At 40.0% G+C, this 21,673-nt stretch overlaps 1 protein-coding gene across 9 annotated transcripts in view; it reads right to left on the minus strand.

Annotated features, from left to right (window-relative positions):
* The window catches only part of dgki (diacylglycerol kinase, iota), a 45,035-nt gene that overhangs the window by 15,643 nt on the left and 7,719 nt on the right, over positions 1 to 21,673 (minus strand). For 2 of the 9 annotated variants that reach the window (XM_079869825.1, XM_079869821.1), the window contains exons 1-11: positions 12,338 to 12,915; positions 8,878 to 8,986; positions 6,133 to 6,228; positions 5,565 to 5,639; positions 3,932 to 3,988; positions 3,714 to 3,836; positions 3,544 to 3,612; positions 3,335 to 3,451; positions 2,377 to 2,451; positions 2,118 to 2,213; positions 1,026 to 1,108 (exon numbers count right to left, since the gene is read on the minus strand). In XM_079869825.1, coding sequence (XP_079725951.1) covers positions 1,026 to 1,108; positions 2,118 to 2,213; positions 2,377 to 2,451; positions 3,335 to 3,451; positions 3,544 to 3,612; positions 3,714 to 3,836; positions 3,932 to 3,988; positions 5,565 to 5,639; positions 6,133 to 6,228; positions 8,878 to 8,986; positions 12,338 to 12,576 — 1,139 coding nt within the window. In that variant the 5' untranslated portion in view covers positions 12,577 to 12,915. Of the gene's footprint in view, positions 1 to 1,025; positions 1,109 to 2,117; positions 2,214 to 2,376; positions 2,452 to 3,334; positions 3,452 to 3,543; positions 3,613 to 3,713; positions 3,837 to 3,931; positions 3,989 to 5,564; positions 5,640 to 6,132; positions 6,229 to 8,877; positions 8,987 to 12,337; positions 12,916 to 21,673 lie in introns of those variants that run through there. The other 7 variants (XM_079869827.1, XM_079869829.1, XM_079869824.1 and 4 more) reach the window with 6 other exon arrangements.

Raw genomic sequence — 21,673 nt, forward strand, 5'->3', positions numbered from 1 at the left:
TACCTTTAAGGCACATTTACAAATTGGCGAATTTCACTGCATTAGATAAAAATACCAAAGCAAGAATCATTTTCTCAGAATTCAACTTTTCTGGGACATTTTGCAATGATATTGATAACACTTTACAATAAAGTTGAATATCATTAGTAAACAAGCATTAGGAATCATGAACTAACAATGAACAATACTTTTACAGCATTTATTAATGTTAATTTCCATATATACACTAATACGTTTTTAAATAGTATATTTATAAATGAACATTAACCTAGATTGATAAATGCAATAAGTGTTGTTCATTGATAGTACCTAATGCAATAAATAATGTTAACACAGTGACTTTTAACCAGAAGGTGATTTTTAGCAGATGAATGAAGTCAGTTCTCCCAGGTCTCCTATCAGAGTAACCACATGTGTAGTCAACACATTAGCTATGCACAAAATATATTCTGTCTTCATTTTGTTATCTATTATCGTGTAAAACCTAATCAAAAAATATATATTTGTTAAATGTTTGACATTTGACAAATAAATGCCACTTGGTTTGATGCATTTTTACTTTTCTCCTCTAATGCAAAGACATTCAGACACTTAAATGTGGATTAAATGTTTTGTGGGCCATTGCATGTGTGTATGTGTGTTGGTTTTCTGTTTTAATAGGAGTTTAATCACAGCTCTGTCAGACAGCTCAAAAAAAAGCCCCCAGCCGCCCAGCTGTGTCTGCTCCCATCTTAATACTCTCTCTCTCTCTCTCTCTCTCTCTCTCTCTGTCATCACTAGAGCAGATCAGAGCGCATGTGCTGTGCTGTCTCACCGCTCAATTACTGAGGCGAACTGAGGCAGTGGGCAGCGGGGAGAGAAGCTTCTAGAACACTGAACTCCCTCATAGAACACAGCACTGCTGAGATCCAGCGACTACATAATTAATGTGGTCAGGACAAAGAAATAGTGGGTTAAAGCGCATTAAGGGAGGGAGAGATGATCTGATACGGAATGAAAGAGAACGCTGAAACTGAGAGACTCACGCTTCTCTGGGCCCTCCCTGAGACAAATCAAACACCTGCCGAGGGTTCAGGATCCACATGAACATCTGCAGCAACTTAGTCCCCTGAGAACCACAGACAGATCAGACGGGCAGATAGACAGACAACACCACAGACTGAGAGAGAGACACAACAAAGACAGGAAGAACAATAGATGGAGTGACAGACAGACTGATAGCATGACAGACAGATAGAATGATAGACAGTGACAGATTGATAGAATGAAAAAAAGAATAACAGATAAAACAGACAAACAGAATGACAAATAGAACAACAGACAGAACGATAGATAAAATGACAGAATGATAAATAGAATGACAGAAAGATATAATGATAGAGAGATAGAACAACAGACAGACAGAAAGATAGATAGAACGACAGATAGAACAGCATACAGACAGAATGATAGATAGGACAACAGACAGAATGACAGATAGATAGAACAGCAGAGTGATATATAGAATGGTAGACAGACAGGCAGACAGAATGAAAGATAGAACACCAGAAAGGTAGACAGAACGACAGACAGACAAAACAATAGAAAGAACGACAGACAGAATAATAGAACAGAATGATAGATAGAACGACAGACAGACAGAATGATAGATAGAATAACAGAAATATAGATAGAGAGACAGACAGAAAGATAGAAAGAATGACAAGAGACAGAATGATAAACAAATAACAGAAAGATAGATAGAACAACAGACAGACAGAATGATAAATAGGACAACAGAAAAACAGAACGATATAATAACAGAAAGATGCACAGAATGACAGACAGAATGATAGAATGACCGAAAGATAGATAGAAAGACAGAATGATAAAAAGAAAGACAGACAGACAGAATGACAAATAAAACAACATAGAATGGTAGAACTATTGATAGAATGATCGAAAGATAGATAGAAAGACAGAGAGACAGAATGACAAACAACAGATAGAACGGTAGACAGAGAGAATGATAGATAGGACAACAGACAGAACTATAGATAGAACGATAGAGTGATATATTGAACGGTAGACAGACAGACAGATAACTCCTCTACTCGTCTCTTTCTTCAGTGTCTCACCTGGTTTCCGCCGCTCTTGGGGTTGACGAACACCAGCACTGGTTTCATCAGCGGTGAGGGCAGCGGCTTCAGCATGAACGGACGCCATTTTGATTCCTGTCATTTCAGAAGTCACTTCATTATACTTCAAATAAATGCACACATTAGCACACAAATACACACACATATCGCTGCAGTAAGCAGTGGGGACAGATGATCACTGAGCAGGAGTTAAGGGAAGAAAACGTTTAAAAGCAGGACAGGAATCAGATCTACTCACATCCGTGCCCTTTTTGCTGGCTCTTCTTTTGAACGACGTCCGTTTTTTCCTTCGAGTGGAGTTTTTAAATGAGCTCTGGGACACAGGTCATATGGGTTCAGAACAACACGAGGATGAGAGAGGTAACACTTTACAATAAGGTCTCATTTTGCTAACATCAGTTAGCATTAGCTAACATGAACTAACAATGAGCATTAATAATCTTTGTTAACATTAGTTGTTCATTGTTTGTTCATGTTGGTTCCCAGTAGATTAACAAATGTTAACAAGTACAACTTTAGATTTTAAAAATGTATTTTAATAGAAAATTAAAATGTAATTTGAATTCCCATGAAAGAGTAAAATTAATAAATGCTGTTAATTCTTAAGTAATATAGTTTACTAATTAAATAGTTAATTTTTAAGTAATAAATTAAGTAATTTTGAAGTGTAAAGTGTTAGCGGATGAGAAATAAATTACAAGATTTTCCTTTTTTTTGTAGTTTGTGTACAAGCAAGCAACTTCCCTTTAAGCAACTCCTGAATTGAAAGTGGCAGTAACATGATGCCACATTTCAAAAACCTTCCCCATCAATGCATACAGTAAATCCACCAATCATAGCTGAGCGTGTCATCAGAGTGGGTGTGGTCTAAATGTCTGCTATGACTGTTGATATGATGGTTCAGTTTTTGATCAATTCAATTCTAGCTTTTAATGCAACAGATAAACTGTGATGTTGAAAGTGTAGGAAACAATGAAAGAAGCTCCATATAAAATAAGTATAGAAGTTTTATGAAACGCAACATTACTGATATAAAATCTCGCAGCATCAAAGCATATTTAAGCTGAAGATGATCAGCAGAAGACGACAAGAGCATACAGCCCAGCTTCCGAACACAGTCTAGTGTCACTTTGTATTAGCGTCCCCTGCAGGACATTACATAAACCTCACTTCATGAGGTGCTGATAAAAACGTACCTGCGGTTTCCTGACTTTGATGATCCAGGAAGGGGGTACGATGACCCCGGCGTGAGCTCCCAGTGAGCAGGGCTCCTCGATCTGATGGAGCATGAAGCACGTGACCTTATTGTGGAACTGTGATAGACAAACAGGGAAAGAGATGGAACAAGTCTGCGTCGCATAAACCAGTGAGGTTTTATGAGTAAAAGACATGACATGACACTCACTGCCAGCTTGCACCAGGAGCAGCTGATGGCCACGATCTCCTTACTGTGGAAGAACTTCTGCGGGAAACTCTACAATCAAAGTGAAGGATAGCATAAACATACTTGACTTTTGCATAAAAAAAAAGAAAATCTGCCGCCCTCCTTTAATAAAACCTGACGCTGTGACATACTTTGCCGCACTGACGACACTTCCCCTCTTGCCGTCGGCGGTGGACCCAGTGATGTCTCAAAGCGTTCTGCTGTCGCAAACAGACACAACGGGTCACATGTAAACGTGCCAACAAGGTTTCACTCTGCCATAAGTATACAATAAGTACAATAAGTATACGTCAAAGCAACTTCAGTGTGATGAATGATTTGAAGACATGTGTCGATGAAGTGGACTCACATCTCTAAGGCATCGAGAGCCGCCCTCTCTGAAGGTGGGTTTGCAACGGAAGTTGATCTGTGAGGGAGAGACAATGAAAGACAGGTTTATAGAATCATTAAGTTAAATAACACAATGTGTAGCTATGTAGACAGGCAGCGTCTGATATTGCAAACTGTATAGTAGGTACTACATTGGTAGGTACTGGTCTATTCGGATGCAGCAATGGTCAAGACGATCTGCTGAAGTTCAAACTGAGCATCAGAATGGGGAATAAAGGCCTTTGAATGTGGCCTGGTTGTTGGTGCCAGATGGGCCTACTGGGATCTACTGGGATTTTCATGCACAAATATCTCCAGGGTTTAAAGAGAATGGTCCGAAAAAGAGCAAATATCCAGTGAGAGGCAGTTATGTGTGTGCGAAAATGCCTTGTTGATGTCAGAGATCAGAGGAGTATGACCAGACTGGTTCTATCTGATGGAAAGGCAACAGTAACTCAAATAACTACTTGTTACAAGCGAGGTCTGCAGAAACACGTCGGATCTTGAAGTAGATGGGCTACAGCAGAAGTAGATGGGTGCCACTCCTGTCAGATAAGAACAGGAAACTGAGGCTGCAATTCACACCGGCTCACCAAAATTACACAATACAAGATTGGAAAAATGTTGCCTGGTCTGATGAGTCTCGATTTCTGCTGCCACATTCAGATGGTAGGGTCAGAATTTGGCGTAACTAGCATGAAAGCATGGATCCATCTAGTCTTGTATCAACGGTTCAGGCTGATTGTGTAACATTGTAGGGAATCTTTTCTTGGCACACTTTGGGCTCCTTAGTACCAATTGATCATCGTTCATCGAGTACTGTTGCTGACAACGTTCATTATCTTGATGGTTACTTCCAGCAGAAAAATGCACCATGTCACAAAGCTCAAATCATTTCAAACGGGTTTATTGAACATGACAGTGAGTTCACTGTACTCAAATGACCTCCACAGTCACCAGATCTCAGTCCAGTAGAGCTCATTTGGGATGTGGTGGAAAGAGAGAATCAGGACATGGATGTGCAGCCGACAAATCTGCAGCAACTGCGTCATGCTATCATGTCAATATGGACCAATATCTCTGAGGAATGTTTCCAGCAACTTGGTGAATCAATGGCACGAAGAATTAAGGCAAATCTGAAGGGTCCAACCTGGTATTAACAAGGTGTACCTAATAAAGTGGCCGGTGAGTATATACATATATTATTATTATTTAATAAATATAAAGTCTGAACTATTAGTCTATCTCTGAACTTTTGATTAATTCTAAAGAACTTCTAAAATATTTAATTTAATAAATGAACCAAAAACAGACATTACCACATAGTTAGTAAAATATTATCTTTAAATAGATTGTGATGTATACTGTGACCTCGATATTCTTTCACATCCATTCACTCAATTGCACGGATAACTATATTTGAACATCGCAACAGCAGGGAGCCACAACTCCTGATCCTAAAAACCATAACTGCAATATCTAGATTATACCATCTCATCCCATTTCATTATCCTCCTGATGTCTGTTTGAAGAGACAAACGTCAGTGTTCATCTGTAGAGGGCGTATTTATGACGTGCGTGAGAGTGAAACGGATATTTCTGCCTCCGCTCACCTTGTCCAGCTCCTCAATGCACGCCGTGTGGACCACGATCTTACAGGCTGCACACTTCCTCCGGGGAGCCGACTTCTTAAAGAGAACCGAACAGCACAAAACACACAACAACTTGTCATAGAGCAATAGCCTGAGCAAACGCACACATCTACAATGCATCTTATAATTCAATTGTATAAGGAATATGCTCTCACTGCACTCTCATCTTCAGCTGTAAAAAGCTTGTTTCCTCTGAGGCGCCGAAGGATTTTGCCAACCACTTGAAGTGGCAATAATAGAGCTGCTACGGCTCTTGAAAACATCAGAGCGTAGCGTCGTGCTTTAACAAAAGCCTAACAAAATCCTTTTACCTGCTGAACATTTTCAGACTAATAGCTGCCTCTTCCTTTCAATACACACCAGCCTCACATTATCTCATGAAAGAAAATGTCACTGCTAAAATGCTCTAATGACACTCTCTTCTCTGCCTTCAGCCAGCCCTCCAAATACAGCAACTGTCTGACTTCTCTTTAGTTCTTTTCATCCGTTTTAAACATGTTTGTAACCTGTTTAACCATGTTATACTCACTGCAATCTTGACCAAGCACGTCTCTTCGCCCAGGTAGCAGAGATCCCCGGAACAGTTCGTCTCCAGCCACAGATGATCACCGTTCACTGCGTTCTCCTGTGCAGATAAAATCAAAAGTTTTGTAGCTGTCAGTCCATGTCTATAAGCTTTGAAGCTAACATCTGCATGCTAATGCATTCTCTTAAATGCTCAGAAAATCAGCAGATATACGCATTTATGTTACTCTTCCAGGAAAACAAACCAAATACATTGATCAAATGCTCAATGAAAACACCCCCTCATGCTAACTGATTAGCATATAACAAATCATGGTTTATTTATGGCTATTATAACAGCTTCTGAATTGAATATCTGAATTTAGCATGGTTTATGATGAACTCTGCACTATTTTTGACACTATTATCTTCTGTGGAGCTGCTTTATAGTTCGCTAACTAAATTGAGCTTAATAATGACACTATTGTCTTTACAGCTGAAACTGTATTTGTTTCATAACTGTAATTATACATAATCACATGCAACTAACCCTAAACCAAACCTAATCCTAACCTTATAGTAAGTACATATCTATATAAAGCACAAAATAAATAACTTGACATGACATGTTATGAGCAAGCAAACCTGTCTTTCTTGTGCCTGTGAACAAGTTAAAAGTTGAATGCGGTCAAGATTGCTCTAAACTGACATAGATATGAGCATTAAAATACAAAAACAGTCAGGTAATTCCTGCATTCAAATCACACACATTGTGAGGCTTCAATTAGCGATGCCTTGTGTACACACTTAGCAGTTTTAGGAACGCGCATTAATGTTTAATGGCTGCGCTGGTCACGTTGGGAACTAGAGGGGAAGGAAAGGCCAGCAAAGACGAACAGGAAGCGTCCCGCTGGGCTCCGCCCCCTCAGCAGTCTCCATCTGTACACACAGCACCTGGATTAACGAGTCTCTCTTTTGCCATGCCAACCATCTTTGTGGGACCCGCCCACGTCAAACAGCACCCACCAGTCCAAATATGCTGATATGTGCAAAACTATTTGCACAATCTTCTCCTCGACACAAACATTAGGGCTTTAGTCCAGGGATGGGCAACTTCTGTCCTGGAGGGCCACTGTCCTGCAGAGTTTAGCTCCAACCCTACTCAAACACACCTGAACAAGCTAATCAGCATCTTAGGATTATTAGAAAACTACAGGCAGGTGAGTTTTATCAGGGTTGGAGCTAAACCCTGCAGGACAGTGGCCCTCCAGGACTGAAGTTGCCCATCCCTGCTTTAGTCTTAGAATGTCACGTACTGTATTATATATATATAAAAACCCACTATATATCATGCTTTCATTGCATTTTGAGGGGAAAAACAATGCAACATTCTAAACTAATGCCTCTTGCCTGTACCAAACTCATCACAATAGGGGCTTTCGCACCGGTTAGTTATAGGAACTCAGTTATACAAACTATGCTGAACACCAGAGAACAAGATTTTCCCCTAGAGCCATTTCCCACCAGAAGGAACTCTGAAGTGACGTAAGCCGGCCGACAGCAAAGTCATTTAAGCACGGCATTTACCAACTTCAACAACTGAAGAATGGTGGTCACCATGATCGATGCTGTGTTTTTGTTGTGTGTCATGGGTTTCGTAATAACAGAGATGGAATGTAGTGAGTGCCAGTATTTTATATGGCATGTGTTCGGCCAATCAATTTATACTATTGTGCTGGGTTAGACCCTACTCTGAAGTAGGAGCTAATTTATCCCCCCACCCCCCACCCACCCCAAAAGGCGGTGCTAGATATTTTTTATGCTAGATATAGATATCCCCCATTTAGCATGTTATGTTTTGTGGTTAATTTTTAATTGGTCATATGTTAGATAATTATATAGTTTTTACATATTGTTTATCCTTATTATTATTTATGGGCCTAACAGTAAATTCATTATAATCAACACCTGCAAGTGTACACTTTGAAGAGTAAAAATGACATAGAAGGTTAGCTAATTTAACTTTATTAAAACTGCATATGGCAATCTTTCATTTGTGAAAAAAACAAAACCAAAAAAACCTTATACAGGGAGTGGACTAATGTTAACTAGCATGCCTACACACTCAAGTCGCTGCCTGTTCGAGGAGTGCTGAAATCAATTACTCATCATTAAAGTCATTTTGGCTTCATACTTTTGGCATAAAGTTAAACATTTGTCATACCTGACCAGAAGATGTTCAAATAAATGTCACATTAGACAAGGAAGTTGTAGGTTGTGTTTGAATAATTACGTATCTTATTTAGCTGAGGTAAATTAAACGCAATTCTCGCGTATCCTTGCTTGATGAAGAGCGAGACTGCCCAACGGTCAGTTGAAATTTAAAAGGCTGATTTTCGCACTTCAGGGCAGTGACGAGTACATATGTCATCCAGTGGTTGTCCATAGACACCCTCGGCACAACCTTAAGCAATGGCTTAAGTTCAATGTCAATACTGTGACAACGCAGTAACAACCTTCACCACACAACGTAGTCATAGCAACCTTTTGGCCATGTTGTTAAAACGTTGTTAGAAGGTTGGGTACGTTGTGCCAATGTTCTGTGTTTGCTGGGTAGTTACTTACTAGTTGTAGTCAAATGGACCAATGTCTATATCGAAGTACCAAATGAAACCATCAAAGCACTGCCAGTATTGTTTTCTATGGGAAAGCTGATAAGACATGCAGTTGGATAGACATTCATAGTGAAAGACAGATGAAGGACACTTACGCTCCAGTCCACGGTGTTGCGGAGTTCCTTGGCTGGTCCATTGCTCAGGGCAGGGAAGGGATTCTGTGCTGGACCCAAATGCTGGAGGCCCGACCGCGAGATGGCTTTCCTGCGTAACAGAATGACCACAAATAGCTTCAGCACAAGACTGAGTGAACGCATTCAAGAGAAACTAATGAGACCTTGCTGAGCTGAAGGTTTTGACATCTGGGATAAGCTTCTTGCTGTTGCACATAAAAGGACTAGTCATTGTGGATCTAAGTGGGGACACGCTACAAAACACACACAACAGGAGACGGCCATATACCTTGTGCCAGTATCAAAATGATCCAGACCAATCTGTTTACCAGTCTGCTTGGCCAGGAAGTTCCCATAATTCCCTGCATGCAAAGACAGCCTCTGCCTCATATGGTATGAAATAGGCAGAAAAGACTGTTTTTAGACACAAACAAACGTCTAAAACATGTGTGTGTGTGTGTGTGTGTGTGTTTGTGTGTCTCAGCAAGGGGCTTGCATGAGTCAGTAATGTGCGATCACTTCCTCTGTCTGTCATTCTTCCACAGAACTGGCCTCATCACATGCTAGTATCACAGATCGATCAACTAAAACTCATATCTAGTATCTATAGCAGGATGGCTCCCTGAAAAAGACCTTGAATTAAAATAAAATAAAATAAATATAAAATAAAAGATACTTGGGAAAATCCATGTCAAATTTGTTATTTTGTGAATATTTTTTTCTGAACAAAGACAACCATAAATAGTGATGAAAGCCAAAATATTAAATGTTATATATGCATATTTATTAAGTAATCCATTGTTTTGTAGGGGGGGGGTCTATTAGAAAAATATGTTACATCATATGCCAACGGTGACAGTTCAAAAATGGGAAAAAGCACTTCTTGTGTTTTTTGCTTAAAGTTTGCATGCCTGTAACCCGAGAAGTATTAAAGAACTCTTAATATTCTTTTATATTTTGGTTAACAAACTTTTATTTTGGCATCTTTTAATTTTTTACAGCACAATACGGTTTATTCCCAGAAATATGAGAATTCCAATGTGGCTCTGTGACTATTGGTAAATTTTACACATTTTCAGTGGTCAAAAACCAAATGTATGTCAATTTGCATTCTTTTTCTTTTTTCTTTTAAAGAGGAATAACTGAAAAACAAATGATTTTGAAACTAGAAATGTATCTCGTTTCAATTGCATAGAACATTCCTGTCTGAGTGGCATAAATATTGTTAAGTTTGCATGCCAAAATCAAAAAAATTTAGCCAGGGACCTCTGGATCACAAGGAATGATTTTAGTTTGGAAATGAGGTTTATGGGACCAAGAAGAAAGAAAACACATTTGTACCATACAGTAGAATATTTGGCATTTCAGGCATTTATGAATGTGCATAATCAAAAAATAGTTTCACATTACTATAAAACCATCTATAAGTGGCATTTATACAAGCAACATGAGATATTTTAAAATATTTTTTTTAGACAAAACAAACTGCCTGTACAAACACAAAGAGAGCAATTAAATTTCAGGAAGTTTATAGTATACTATGGCTAAAACATTAAGATTTAACATAGACTGTAGATAAAAAGCTATGGCTACTAATATATAAAAGTGAACATGTGTTTCATATTCCCAGCTGTTATTTGCAAGTCCACCTGTTGTGCATATTAAAGCGTGTAACTGAACTTGCTAAAACTCCAAGCTCCTTCCTCAAAAACTCATGCCACCTGATCTTCCTCCAAAAGGCTCAGTATTTAACATAGTAAACACAGTGCCATATGGCTGTCCCTTTTGAAGCAAAGGTTGAAAGTGACCCCACGCTCTGTGTATAATTTTACACACACTCATGACAGAAGCAATGGAGGCAGGGGGTGAAGAGAACAACGGACGAGGAAAAGGTGGGACGTACACCTGACACCCTGCTGAAAGTTTCAAGTCCTCATCTAAAATTATCCCGTTCAGAAAGAACACAAGCGAGAGTCCAGTTACAAGCTCTTTTGTAAAGCGAGCTAGGGCCACGGGATCACACACCTTTACCCTCCGAGCTAAAAATAGAGACACTGTCGGGGGACATGTGCGTTGAAAACATGACACTGTGATGAAACGTGGTGAAGGCAAAGAACATGACAACAAATAGACAAGACAAAAACAAAAATCACAAACAAGATCTCTTTAACATCTCAATTGCTTCTCCTAGACACCAATGTGCTAAAATGGAGACTTAAGTTCTAAGAGACAAAAAATAATTATAGGTTTTCAGAAGACATTTCAAGGTTGTCAACCATTTGAGCAACCAAATGTTCTTCTGAGATAGGATAACACATGCATCTGAAAAAAAAGGCTATTGTGACAAAATGCTATGAAGGAAACGTAATATAGGGAGCTAAAAGTAGTGAGAAAGCTTGCATTAGAAAACAATGTGACTACTGAATTACTATTGTCAAATGCTTCAGGTGCAGCAAGCAAACATGTCTTGTGCCTGTCAACAAGTTAAATGTTGAATGGTCAAGACTGCACTAAACTGACAGAGACAGAGGAAGAGGTTGAGACCTCCTTATCCTCTTTCCCATTGCAGTCAGGTAAATGAGTAACGCATTTCTGTTTAATATTATTCCATGGCATTAAGCAAATCAATCATCGATGTCCACTGTTTAAAGACACCTTACATTAGGGTGTATAATCAGTTCTGGGTAAACACAGTGTCATTTCGAGAACAGCAGAACATATCACTAGAAAGTAATCAACTGAGTGCATGGAACGCAGGCAGAAAGGAACACAATTTGAGATAAAGGATATGCCACATGCCGACCAGAGCCGGTGGAAACAGACAGGAAGAGCAATCAGTGAGACTGCTATAATGGAATTAGTTCTACTAAAACAGGCTCTGACAGAGGTCTGGCTTCACCGAGAGATTTCAGATTGATGCTGTGCATGTGTGTGACATTTATCATCAGCCAGTATTAATTTGCCATGCAAGCTCCTGTTTATCCGAGAGGCAGACATGAAGGGATGGACAGAGGGTTCACATGTGCAAACGCAGGGGATGTGTGTTCAATTTAGTGGCCGCTGACTCTCCCTCCCTCCCACGACACCCTGCGGTAATATCATCCCTCCTGTGTAGTCAGGGCAACAGTCCAACACACGCCGCCGTTGGTGTATTTAAGTCTTAAATCTTATTGTCAGCATCATAATCTCTGTCTCCATTCCCATTGTCCCGGCCAATTAGGTTTTGTAGTTGTGTGTGGGTTGAAAACTCCCTCCACGCTTTAAGTCAGGTGTCAACCCACGTACACAGCTATGATATCATCTCTCCGCGCCGCCCACTCTCGATCTCAGTAAGTAAAGAAGTAAAAGTGTGAAGTTCTGCATGGAGTTCAGCTGCTAAAATGATATGTAGCAACACCTGGTCGAAATAGATGGAAAAGACACCACTGTTACTATCACTAACCTGTAGCCCAGAAGCCTGCGATACCAGGTCACCTTCCGCTTCCGCCCTTTCCCACATACTCGGCTCTCCTCTACTGTCTTCTGAGCCCTGATCATCCTTCCATTTTGCCTTTTCAATCTGTGTCCCCCTTCCCGAACAACCGGTGTGCTTCCTACCTCTTCTCCAGCAGCATTCGATGTTGGGCAAGTAGAAGGCTCACTTCCACCGGTGCAAGGTAGGCTAACATCACTGTTACACATGGCTGCGTGTTAGCGCCAAAGCACACCTAACACACCCAATCGTGCACCCTCCCGCTGCCAGTGTAGCGCTGAGATCATCAGGCCGTCAGATAGCCGAGACCTGACGGAGGATACCTGAGAACCGGGGGGCGTGTAAGGGTGTCAGATCCTGTCCTGTCACCAGAGACAGACAAGAATCTCTCACAATCATCATTGCCATCGTTACCCCCAGAGAACCAAACCACAAGGTCAGCCCCACGTCTAGCACTTTGAGCTATTTTAAGGACTATTATGTAACCCAAGGTGACCTTCTGCAAGACAATCTATGGGCAACCTGTTACAAAGGGACACTTTATCCATGGATCCGTCAGTCTAAAGGAGTATTTGACCGGCTCTCTGCTCTGCACAGACTGATTGAGTGACTCTACAGGATGTGACTTCATTTGCTGGCCTCACACTTTGATGATGCAAAGTTTCTGTGAGGAGTCTGATAGTCATGTTGTTCAGTTAGTGCCTGGTGAGTGACGTACATCAGCAAGTTCTTTCATGATTTGACTAGTAATTGTGAAAGAGAATCCTTATCTACGTCTTGTCACCAATGATGTCAACCAAGTAACATGAAGACAATGAATAATCTGGAAGCGATCTTTTGGAATTGCTTGCAGGAAGTGTCTCTGATCTTTTCACTTTCTTTTTTCTCTCTACTTCTGCTCTGCTCGGTCTCTGCTTGAAACTCTATAACTGGGTCAGTGTGCTCTCTGCGATTCTACCCGCCCGCGGGGCCCTGGCGAACATGCACTTGAAGAACAGCTTCTCTGAGCCTTACTATTACCAACTTCCTCAAGGCTACTGCCGTTCCACAACACAATCCTTCTTCCTCTCCTCATTTTCATCGGAGCAGGATGTCCTTGACACGGACCCTTTTCTCAAGCCTCCCTCTCGCTCCAGAGATTAAGATCTGAGACTCTGCACTGGGGGGTGAAGCGCAAGCGAGGGAAAGATGTGCCAAAGGTAGTAAGTGTAACAAAATCGACGTGTACGCAGAGCTCCCGTGAGACCCCAAGACTGAGAGGAATCTTGTGCAGATCGGTGATTAGTGCTAATTCAATCTTCGTGCTTTTATCTGAAGCCAGCAGCGCCCTGATAAGAGCGTGATGAACAGAACAACACAAGAATGTATCAAGAGGAATACAGAATGTTCCAGATAAGAACATCACACAACACATTAACAGCACTTCATTTTTAGGAAACAATCAGTTTATCAAATTACCAGTACGCAGGTATCCCACGAGTCTTCTTATGCATATGTGACAGATTTGGGACATTCCATACATTACGTATCCATAAAAACATTAGGAATCCCACTGGGGATAACTTCTTTCTTGTTGTGTTCAAAGCAGCAACTAAGGACTTTGTCCTTGCAGTAGTGCACTAGACACTTTGGATCATAAAAGCGTCTACTAATTCTGGGTTTTCCAAGCTTTTTTGAACCAAGCACTCCTACAATGACTCCAAAGGTTCGTAGAACCTATGGTAAATTAATGCTTGCTTATAAAGTCTTCCAGAGCCATTCATTGCTGCTGTGCATGCATTTATGCATGTTCCTCAAATATTCTCAGAGAAACATGCTGATTTCAGCATCATACCTGCTGCAATTCAGGAGAGAAATAAACATTTTCAGACCCTTCATGCAACTATGAATGCTTTGGCTGCTTACTCTGTCCCAAGGCAGTTTCTAAACTACAGCATTTAGCCTACTTTAATGTTTCCTGAATAAATGTGTGGTCAGGGTATTAGTCATTCAGTTTGTATGTGTTGGGGCTGAATTCCCTCAGGTCAGGGTCTTTTTGTATGTGTGTGTCCGTGACGTTGTTATTGTGACTGTGTGTTCATGTGTGTGCCGGATGGAGACACATTTCTCTCATTTGCCCCTGAGCTCTGTCACTGCAGCCTGACACACACCTACTGACAATGGCAGGAAAACTACACACAAACACACACACGCAAACTCAGCACATACATCACACTTGTGACCGGATCATGGGGAAGAAATAGAAGTGGTAGGTGGACATATTCCGTGGACAGATCCAATCATATATTGGTTTCTTCACCTATTGACAATTTTGACCTGGTGGACGTGGACCAAAAGTGTGAAAATAAACTCGTCAACACTTTTCACACTCTCACTAGTTTATTTACCAAAAAATGTCCAAAAAGTGCATATATACATACATCACATTTAAAAAAAAAAATTTAATAAAATGGCCAATTTTTTTCTTGTTAATGTAATTTCACAGCTAGCGTTTAATGTATTCTAAATACACACAATCAAATATTTTTCAAACTTTGTATATAATGTGACAAAATTAAAGTTTGTTTGGAAATAACATATAAAACCTAAAAAATCTACCTTTTTTCTTTACAGGTTTTATATCTCCTCTCAAGCTCTTCACTGACACTGTCTCCTACAATAATAGTAAGATCAGATGGCACTGGAATCTGCACTGGGTACTTCACATGATGACATTTTCTCACATACAGAACAAACTTTCCTGCTATCCTTCTCGGGATGTCGCGTTCGCTCTTGAAATCCCAGATAACATCTGCGGTGGAGCTGGTGATAGAAAAGCTCAGCAAGCCTGATTCACTGACAGATAAATTATTTTCAGTGATTTCAGCTAAATTAACTTCGCGCCTTCTGATAACAGTGAAGAAATGCGTGATAAAAAATCCATGCAAAATCCAGACTAACTGTTCACTGACAGCATCAAAGTGTTTGTATCTGAGCGTTATTAACCAGTTTGACCAATCTAGAATGTTTATGCATGTGTGCACTAGTGGAACTCCCTCATGGAACGAGTAGCTTTCTAGTGTTTTAAATCTTTAAATGCATTTGTTTGCCAATGCATTCATTGTTTAGTACCATATTCGGTTATAGCGTTTCAATAAATGTTAACACAGCATCAACATGCATTGAAAGTATTGTGTATAAAATGTGAAACAGAACTCCCATCCTGCTGGTACAGCGGTCAGACAGGAAGCCTGGGCTTTTCCCGCTTGAACTCCCCAAACAACAGTGCTCAGATATTTATATCCATCACCTCCTAGCCTCAAACTGCGACACACACATTCCCTCCACAGTCCACTAATGACTGTCATCCCTTACATGTCATTCTGTCCGTCCTGTCTCTGCTCTGCCTTCACTCATGTATTCTTCTCACACATGAGGGACGACAGAGCTCATAGCGATGTGGCAGTCTGTTCCTCAGTTGTTCTCTCGGTCCCTCTTTCCTTCCTCTACAAAGAGGTATAGATATATAGGGCATGTTTTCAAAAAGCAGACATAAACAATCTTCTACAGTCTCTCCTTATCTTTCTCAACATCTTCTCAGGGATGTGTACGAGTACTCGAGTACTCGAATATTCGGACGTGACAGTGACGATCGATCGCCGTGACTACATTTTTTTCTGAATTGTTATTGCAGCATTTTGGGCGGTAGCTGTGGTCTGATTGGTTAGCGTTAGGACAGCATGTCGTCCAGAGTAGACCGGCAAAATTAAGTGAAACTATGGATTTGAAAGTGTGAAGTGATGCCTGGAATCACTTTGATCATGAAAATACTGTTAAAGGAGACATATCATGCTTTTAAATCGTTCCTTTTAACATATAAATCATACATTTGTAGTCTATATAAAGCGGAACTGCAATGCTTGGGTCTGAATTCCTCATTATTATAGCTCCACAGGCCCCTTTTTTACCCCTTTTCTGATGTGCGTCTGATAGCAACTCGTTTTGGTGCGGTCTCTTTAAATACAATTGAGACACTTCATACCCCGCCCCCTCTCCAGTTTGCAGAGGTTCAACTCCACCCCGTTCGGCCATTTTTGTAGTTTGATAGCAGAGATACGATTATAGCGGCACAGAAACTTTTTATTCACACGTTATTAACAAAATGTCAACAACGGAAGACTTGTCCAGCCAGCCTTACATGTTCGAGCCAGAGTCGGAGCCGGATCGAGATGAAAATGAAGACGACGAACCTGCAGAACAACATCTTCATATGGATGTATCGCAATGGTGTGTTACTGTATTTATACATGAAACTTTGGTCTTCCGACCTTTTACCACCGTGTCGATTTATTTTGATTAATATGTGCGAGGGAGAGAGAGCAAGACAGCGTCTAGTTTGGAGACGGTGTCTTGTTTACACTTTCGCCTGGCTCCGAAGAGAGAGAGAGTGCATGCGCGCGACCGGGTCTCTCTCTCTCTGCTCGTTCTTTCAGTCAAACATGCGGCAGTTCATCTACATTAGACGTGTAATGAAGCGTGTGGGTTACTACATCCAACAACCGAACATTTTAACTTACCCTCTCGTAACTTCTGCATCTTTTAGCTTGGACTACAAAATTGCAGCGAGAAATAATAATGGCGGATTGCTCGAAGTGTTGGGCTGGAAGTCAATGTCCTTATTTGGCAGTTCCGCTGCAAATACTGTGACGTATTAGTTCACAAAACGTCATAGATAACAGAAAAATCTGAACGGGTTGAAAAATATGACCAAAACAGAATATAAAGATATCAACGAAGCACCTGAAGAGAATAATTTCAACTTTTCTGTACTTCTAAACACTCCAAATATACAACAAAATGCATTTAAGGGCTAAAAAAGTGGATTTAGCATGATATGTCCCCTTTAAGTCCAAAATGTGCGGCACCATCTTCCATTTACATAACATTATAATGAGAACACTATTGTAATAGAACATTGTAAATTCGTTGTGCTTGAGTTGCCCGTGACAGCGTTGTTGTTGTTACGGGAAGAGCGCATCCACAACGGGAGTTCTGAAATCGCATTTGCGTCCTTTTGTGCAGATGAAAGTTGTATTATCACTTTTATTTTGTATAGCGTACATAGGATGCATTTGGTTGAATTTATTAACCCGCTAGCAAAACACTTCAGTTTAGCGGTGTTCATTCACTCGTCAGCTCTAACGGCAATGCCTACATTATTGACAATGATTGGGTTATTCGAGACAGTCATATTCCTTTTAGATGATCCAGCAGTATATATTTTTTCTTGTCATATAGCTTAGAAAATGTGCAAGCTGTCTGGAATCACTTGATAAAGTAGACGAAAATACAGTTAAGTGTGAGATGTGCAGCACCAATCTGCCATACATAAAATTATAATGAGAACACTGAATGCCCGGGACAGACCAAGCCGACGTCAAAGAACTAGCGGCGATGAATGTTGACTGTGTTGTTGCCTCTCATCGACTGTGTGTCGGCCAAACCGACGCTCAAAAACGGCCCGACATTGCCCAGACGGCTGACCCGTCGGCATGGTGTGTCCCGGCCTTAACTCTCACTTTATCTATGTCTCTTCTTTCTCTCTCCTTCCCTTTCTTTCCCTACCCTTCTCGTCAGGGTCAAACTTCAGTTTCTCCTGGCAGACCAGCTGCTGTGGGCCACATGCACCTCGTCCTTCACCACATGAAGGAGCACACACACTCTCCCCCTCCGTCCCTCTGTCCTACATTCATCTCCCTCCCCTTCATCTTTTCTCCTCTCGTCTCTTTCACAGTCTGATTAGCTCCCAATTTTGCTTCTCAAATAGAATCTTTGGATATTTCTACTGGAAAACAGGACAAAAATACTGATTAGGAGAATGCAGTGGGTGTAGGGGCCGTGGGTGGTTTGGCTTTGGCGGGGGCCGTTCGCGCGGATCCAAATGCTCCTGGGTAATCGCCTCTCGCTCTATTCATTTCAGTCACTCCTGCTTTCTGACACTTTCTCCTGTTAAAGATCCTCATGCGTAGCGACACCAGCTTCCTGCCACACATTTTATGTTCCTCCAACTCACTGAAAGACTCAAGAGGGGAAAAGAAAAAGGTGATTCTTTAAAAAAAGAACTGAATTCAGTCACTCAATTAACTGAAGATATAAAAGTCAAATAGATTTCTAAAGAAAATATGAAGTGGTGCTTCATCGTGCAAAACTCGCTATCCTATTTTATTGCATTGCTATGGTGCGGAGTGTTTTTTTTATCTTGGTTCAGTCAAACAAGCTCACCCACAAGTCACTATGATATTCTCTTCTCTTGATATGGCTCAGGTCCCTTCTTCAGTGTAAGTCTATGAGACTTTGTCGCCCGGTAATCATCAACCAGACAAATATTGTAAACATGATCAGTTATAAAAGTTACAGCACACTCAAATGTCTAATACTTATGGTTAGAAGCTTGTTCAAATCACATATGAACAATAGTAATAGCGATGCTTGTCTTAGTGCAGACATTATAATCATTTCTGCAGATGATTGGATTCATTATACTTTCAAGCTTAGCATCTCACATCAAAGCAAAAGCTTGGGGGTAAACCGTACGCACAGCAGCTCTTTATTAAAGCTGTAAATAACAGTGATATTTTTCTCTGATGCTGACATTCATTGGAGACAAAATAATACTGCGTGATGGGCACAGTTTGATCTAGCATGTAAAATGTGTTGTTTGAATTGCTTTGCGGCACAACAGAAACAGCTGTGACACATTTCCCGGTGTTTTGAGGGAGAGGTCCAGACCCCCTGCAGTTTCTGTGTCCTTCCCTTGACTGTCTGTGACCTGACAAACACACACACACATACACACACATTTAAGTCTGCCTTTTGGCCAACAACAATCACAGGAAACCAAGTCAGTTTCGGTCCCTCAGAGTTTAGTAACAACAACACCACATACAGTATGGCTAAGCAACATCATTTTAGCTATATCTCAATAATTGGACGATATTCTATATATATATATATATATATATATATATATGCTATATATAATATATTTGGTGCTATCAACACACCTACTGTAGGTCAAGGATTCAATTGTCCTGGAGTGCATGCACATATATATTAAAAGCAAAAAGTCACTTTGGATAAAGCGTCAGCCAAATGCAAAAAAAATTATCTTCTTAATAATTATGCATTTGCATAATGACTTAAAAGAGATATTAGAGGAAAAATTGTTTCAACCAAAAAGCCATTGTAGCCAATGAGATTATCCATTATTTTCCACATTTTCATCACCAAATTAACACAATTCATTATTTGCATTTCAATGCACAGATATAAACTTTCAAATTAACAAACAGTGATTTTTACTCACACATGTTCTTTACAAAAAAAAAATGATATATGAAAAATGGCACACAGTACTTCCCTAAACATTTTTGAGTGACTGTGCAAACAAATAATTTTTTCTTGATAATTATGCATTTGCATAATGACTTAAAAGAGATATTAGAGGAAAAATTGTTTCAACCAAAAAGTCATTGTAGCCAATGAGATTAGCCATGTTTAATGCAAGAACTAAAACAGAGGAAAAATATTTTCCACATTTTCATCACCAAATTAACACAATTCATTATTTGCATTTCAATGCACAGATATAAACTTTCAAATGAACAAACAGTGATTTTTACTCACACATGAATAAAATGATATATGAAAAATGCCACACAGTACTTCCCTAAACATTTCTGAGTGACTGTGCAAACAAATCATTTCATTGATTATGAGAGTTTGAACTGATTCACGGAAATGAATCAAACATTCAAACTCAAGTTTTACAGGAGGTTGGTGAACTCTCTGTACAGCATGCGATGTTCTCTCATGTTATAGATATATGCTAACGTAACAATACCGCGTCGTGCGCTCTCTGTGGCTCGGCGAGTGGGAGCGTGTGGGATCGGACTGTATAATTACATATAACTGTGACGGTGATGCTTTTGTGTGAGTGTGAGAGATTAAGAGCATCACTGGCAGAGTATGTGGGAGTGTTGGAACCCACTCCTGCCTGAACATAAACCTCCTCTAGCTCTTTCTTCTCTCTGTTCTCCTCCTCTGGCTGCTGACACCTCCATAATTAACCTCGGCGTTTGGCGCAGGGTGCGGGGGAGGCATCGGAAGCACGCATCTCTCCCCTATCTGACCCATCCATCTGCTGAAAATAGCCCCGCCATAAAGAGCAAAGCTCAGGGCTGAGATGAACTCCGGTGGACCGCACACCTACAAGAAACTGCTTGGGTTGGAATATGAGTCCCAAAAGTCCACTTTATACTAACGTCTCCAGAAGAACAGGAATATTCACTATAATTTTCACTGTCCAATAAGGTCTGATCTACTTTGCAGATTATTCTGGATAAGAACCCACTTAGAAAGGAAGCGAACGTGGACTAACAGGTAAAATGATCAATCCCAACAATTTATTCTTGGAGCCATATCGAAATCCCGATAACTCTGGAATTAAACCATAAAGTGCCTTCAAAATTGAGATACCAAAAGAAAAGTTTGTTAAGAACCAAAATCTAAAAGGATGGTAAGATATTTTTAATACTTCTTGAGTTACAGGTATGCAAATTTTTTTGGGGGGGGGAACTTATTTTTGGAATTGCCAACATTGGCATATAATGCAACAAAGATTGCTAAAGTCAACCGATTTTACTAATAGACCTACCATTCTCTGTATAAAAATAAAATAATGATGCTGGCATCTTTCTAAAGCCATTTGTGTGTAATTTGGCTCCAGATCTCAGCTGAAAATTGTCATTTTGACCCCCCTCTACAAAGTAGTGTATTACTAAAATATTCATCCATGACATTTAATATTTTGCTTTCCATCACTATTTATAATCAAGTCAGAGTCAAGTTTGAGGCAGGGAAGTTTCCCGAAATTTGGTCGATTTTACACAGAATGACCCATTTTTCACATAAAGTTTAAAATTTAAATTTTGAATTTATATATGTAATTCAAAGACGCAACTTTTCCCGAGAGGGATTTTATTGTGCAATAAATAAATTAATCACTAAAGCAAAATCCCAAAAAAATTATAGAAGAAAACTCTCTAGACAATCTAGAAAAACTCAAAATCAACTAGTCAACTAAGTCAACCATCATGATTCATCTCTACTCTATGGTTGGATGATGGATGTCCTAAACCACAATTTTGAATTGAAAATTAACCCTTCGACATTCTAAAAACCACGTGAAATGTAAATAAACATCTCTCATTCATGTCAAAAAACACATCCATGACCTGCAGTTTTATTTCAGACAATATGTAGTTG

Source organism: Squalius cephalus, assembly GCF_949319135.1.
Source record: "Squalius cephalus genome assembly, chromosome: 4".
Lineage (NCBI taxonomy): Eukaryota > Metazoa > Chordata > Actinopteri > Cypriniformes > Leuciscidae > Squalius > Squalius cephalus.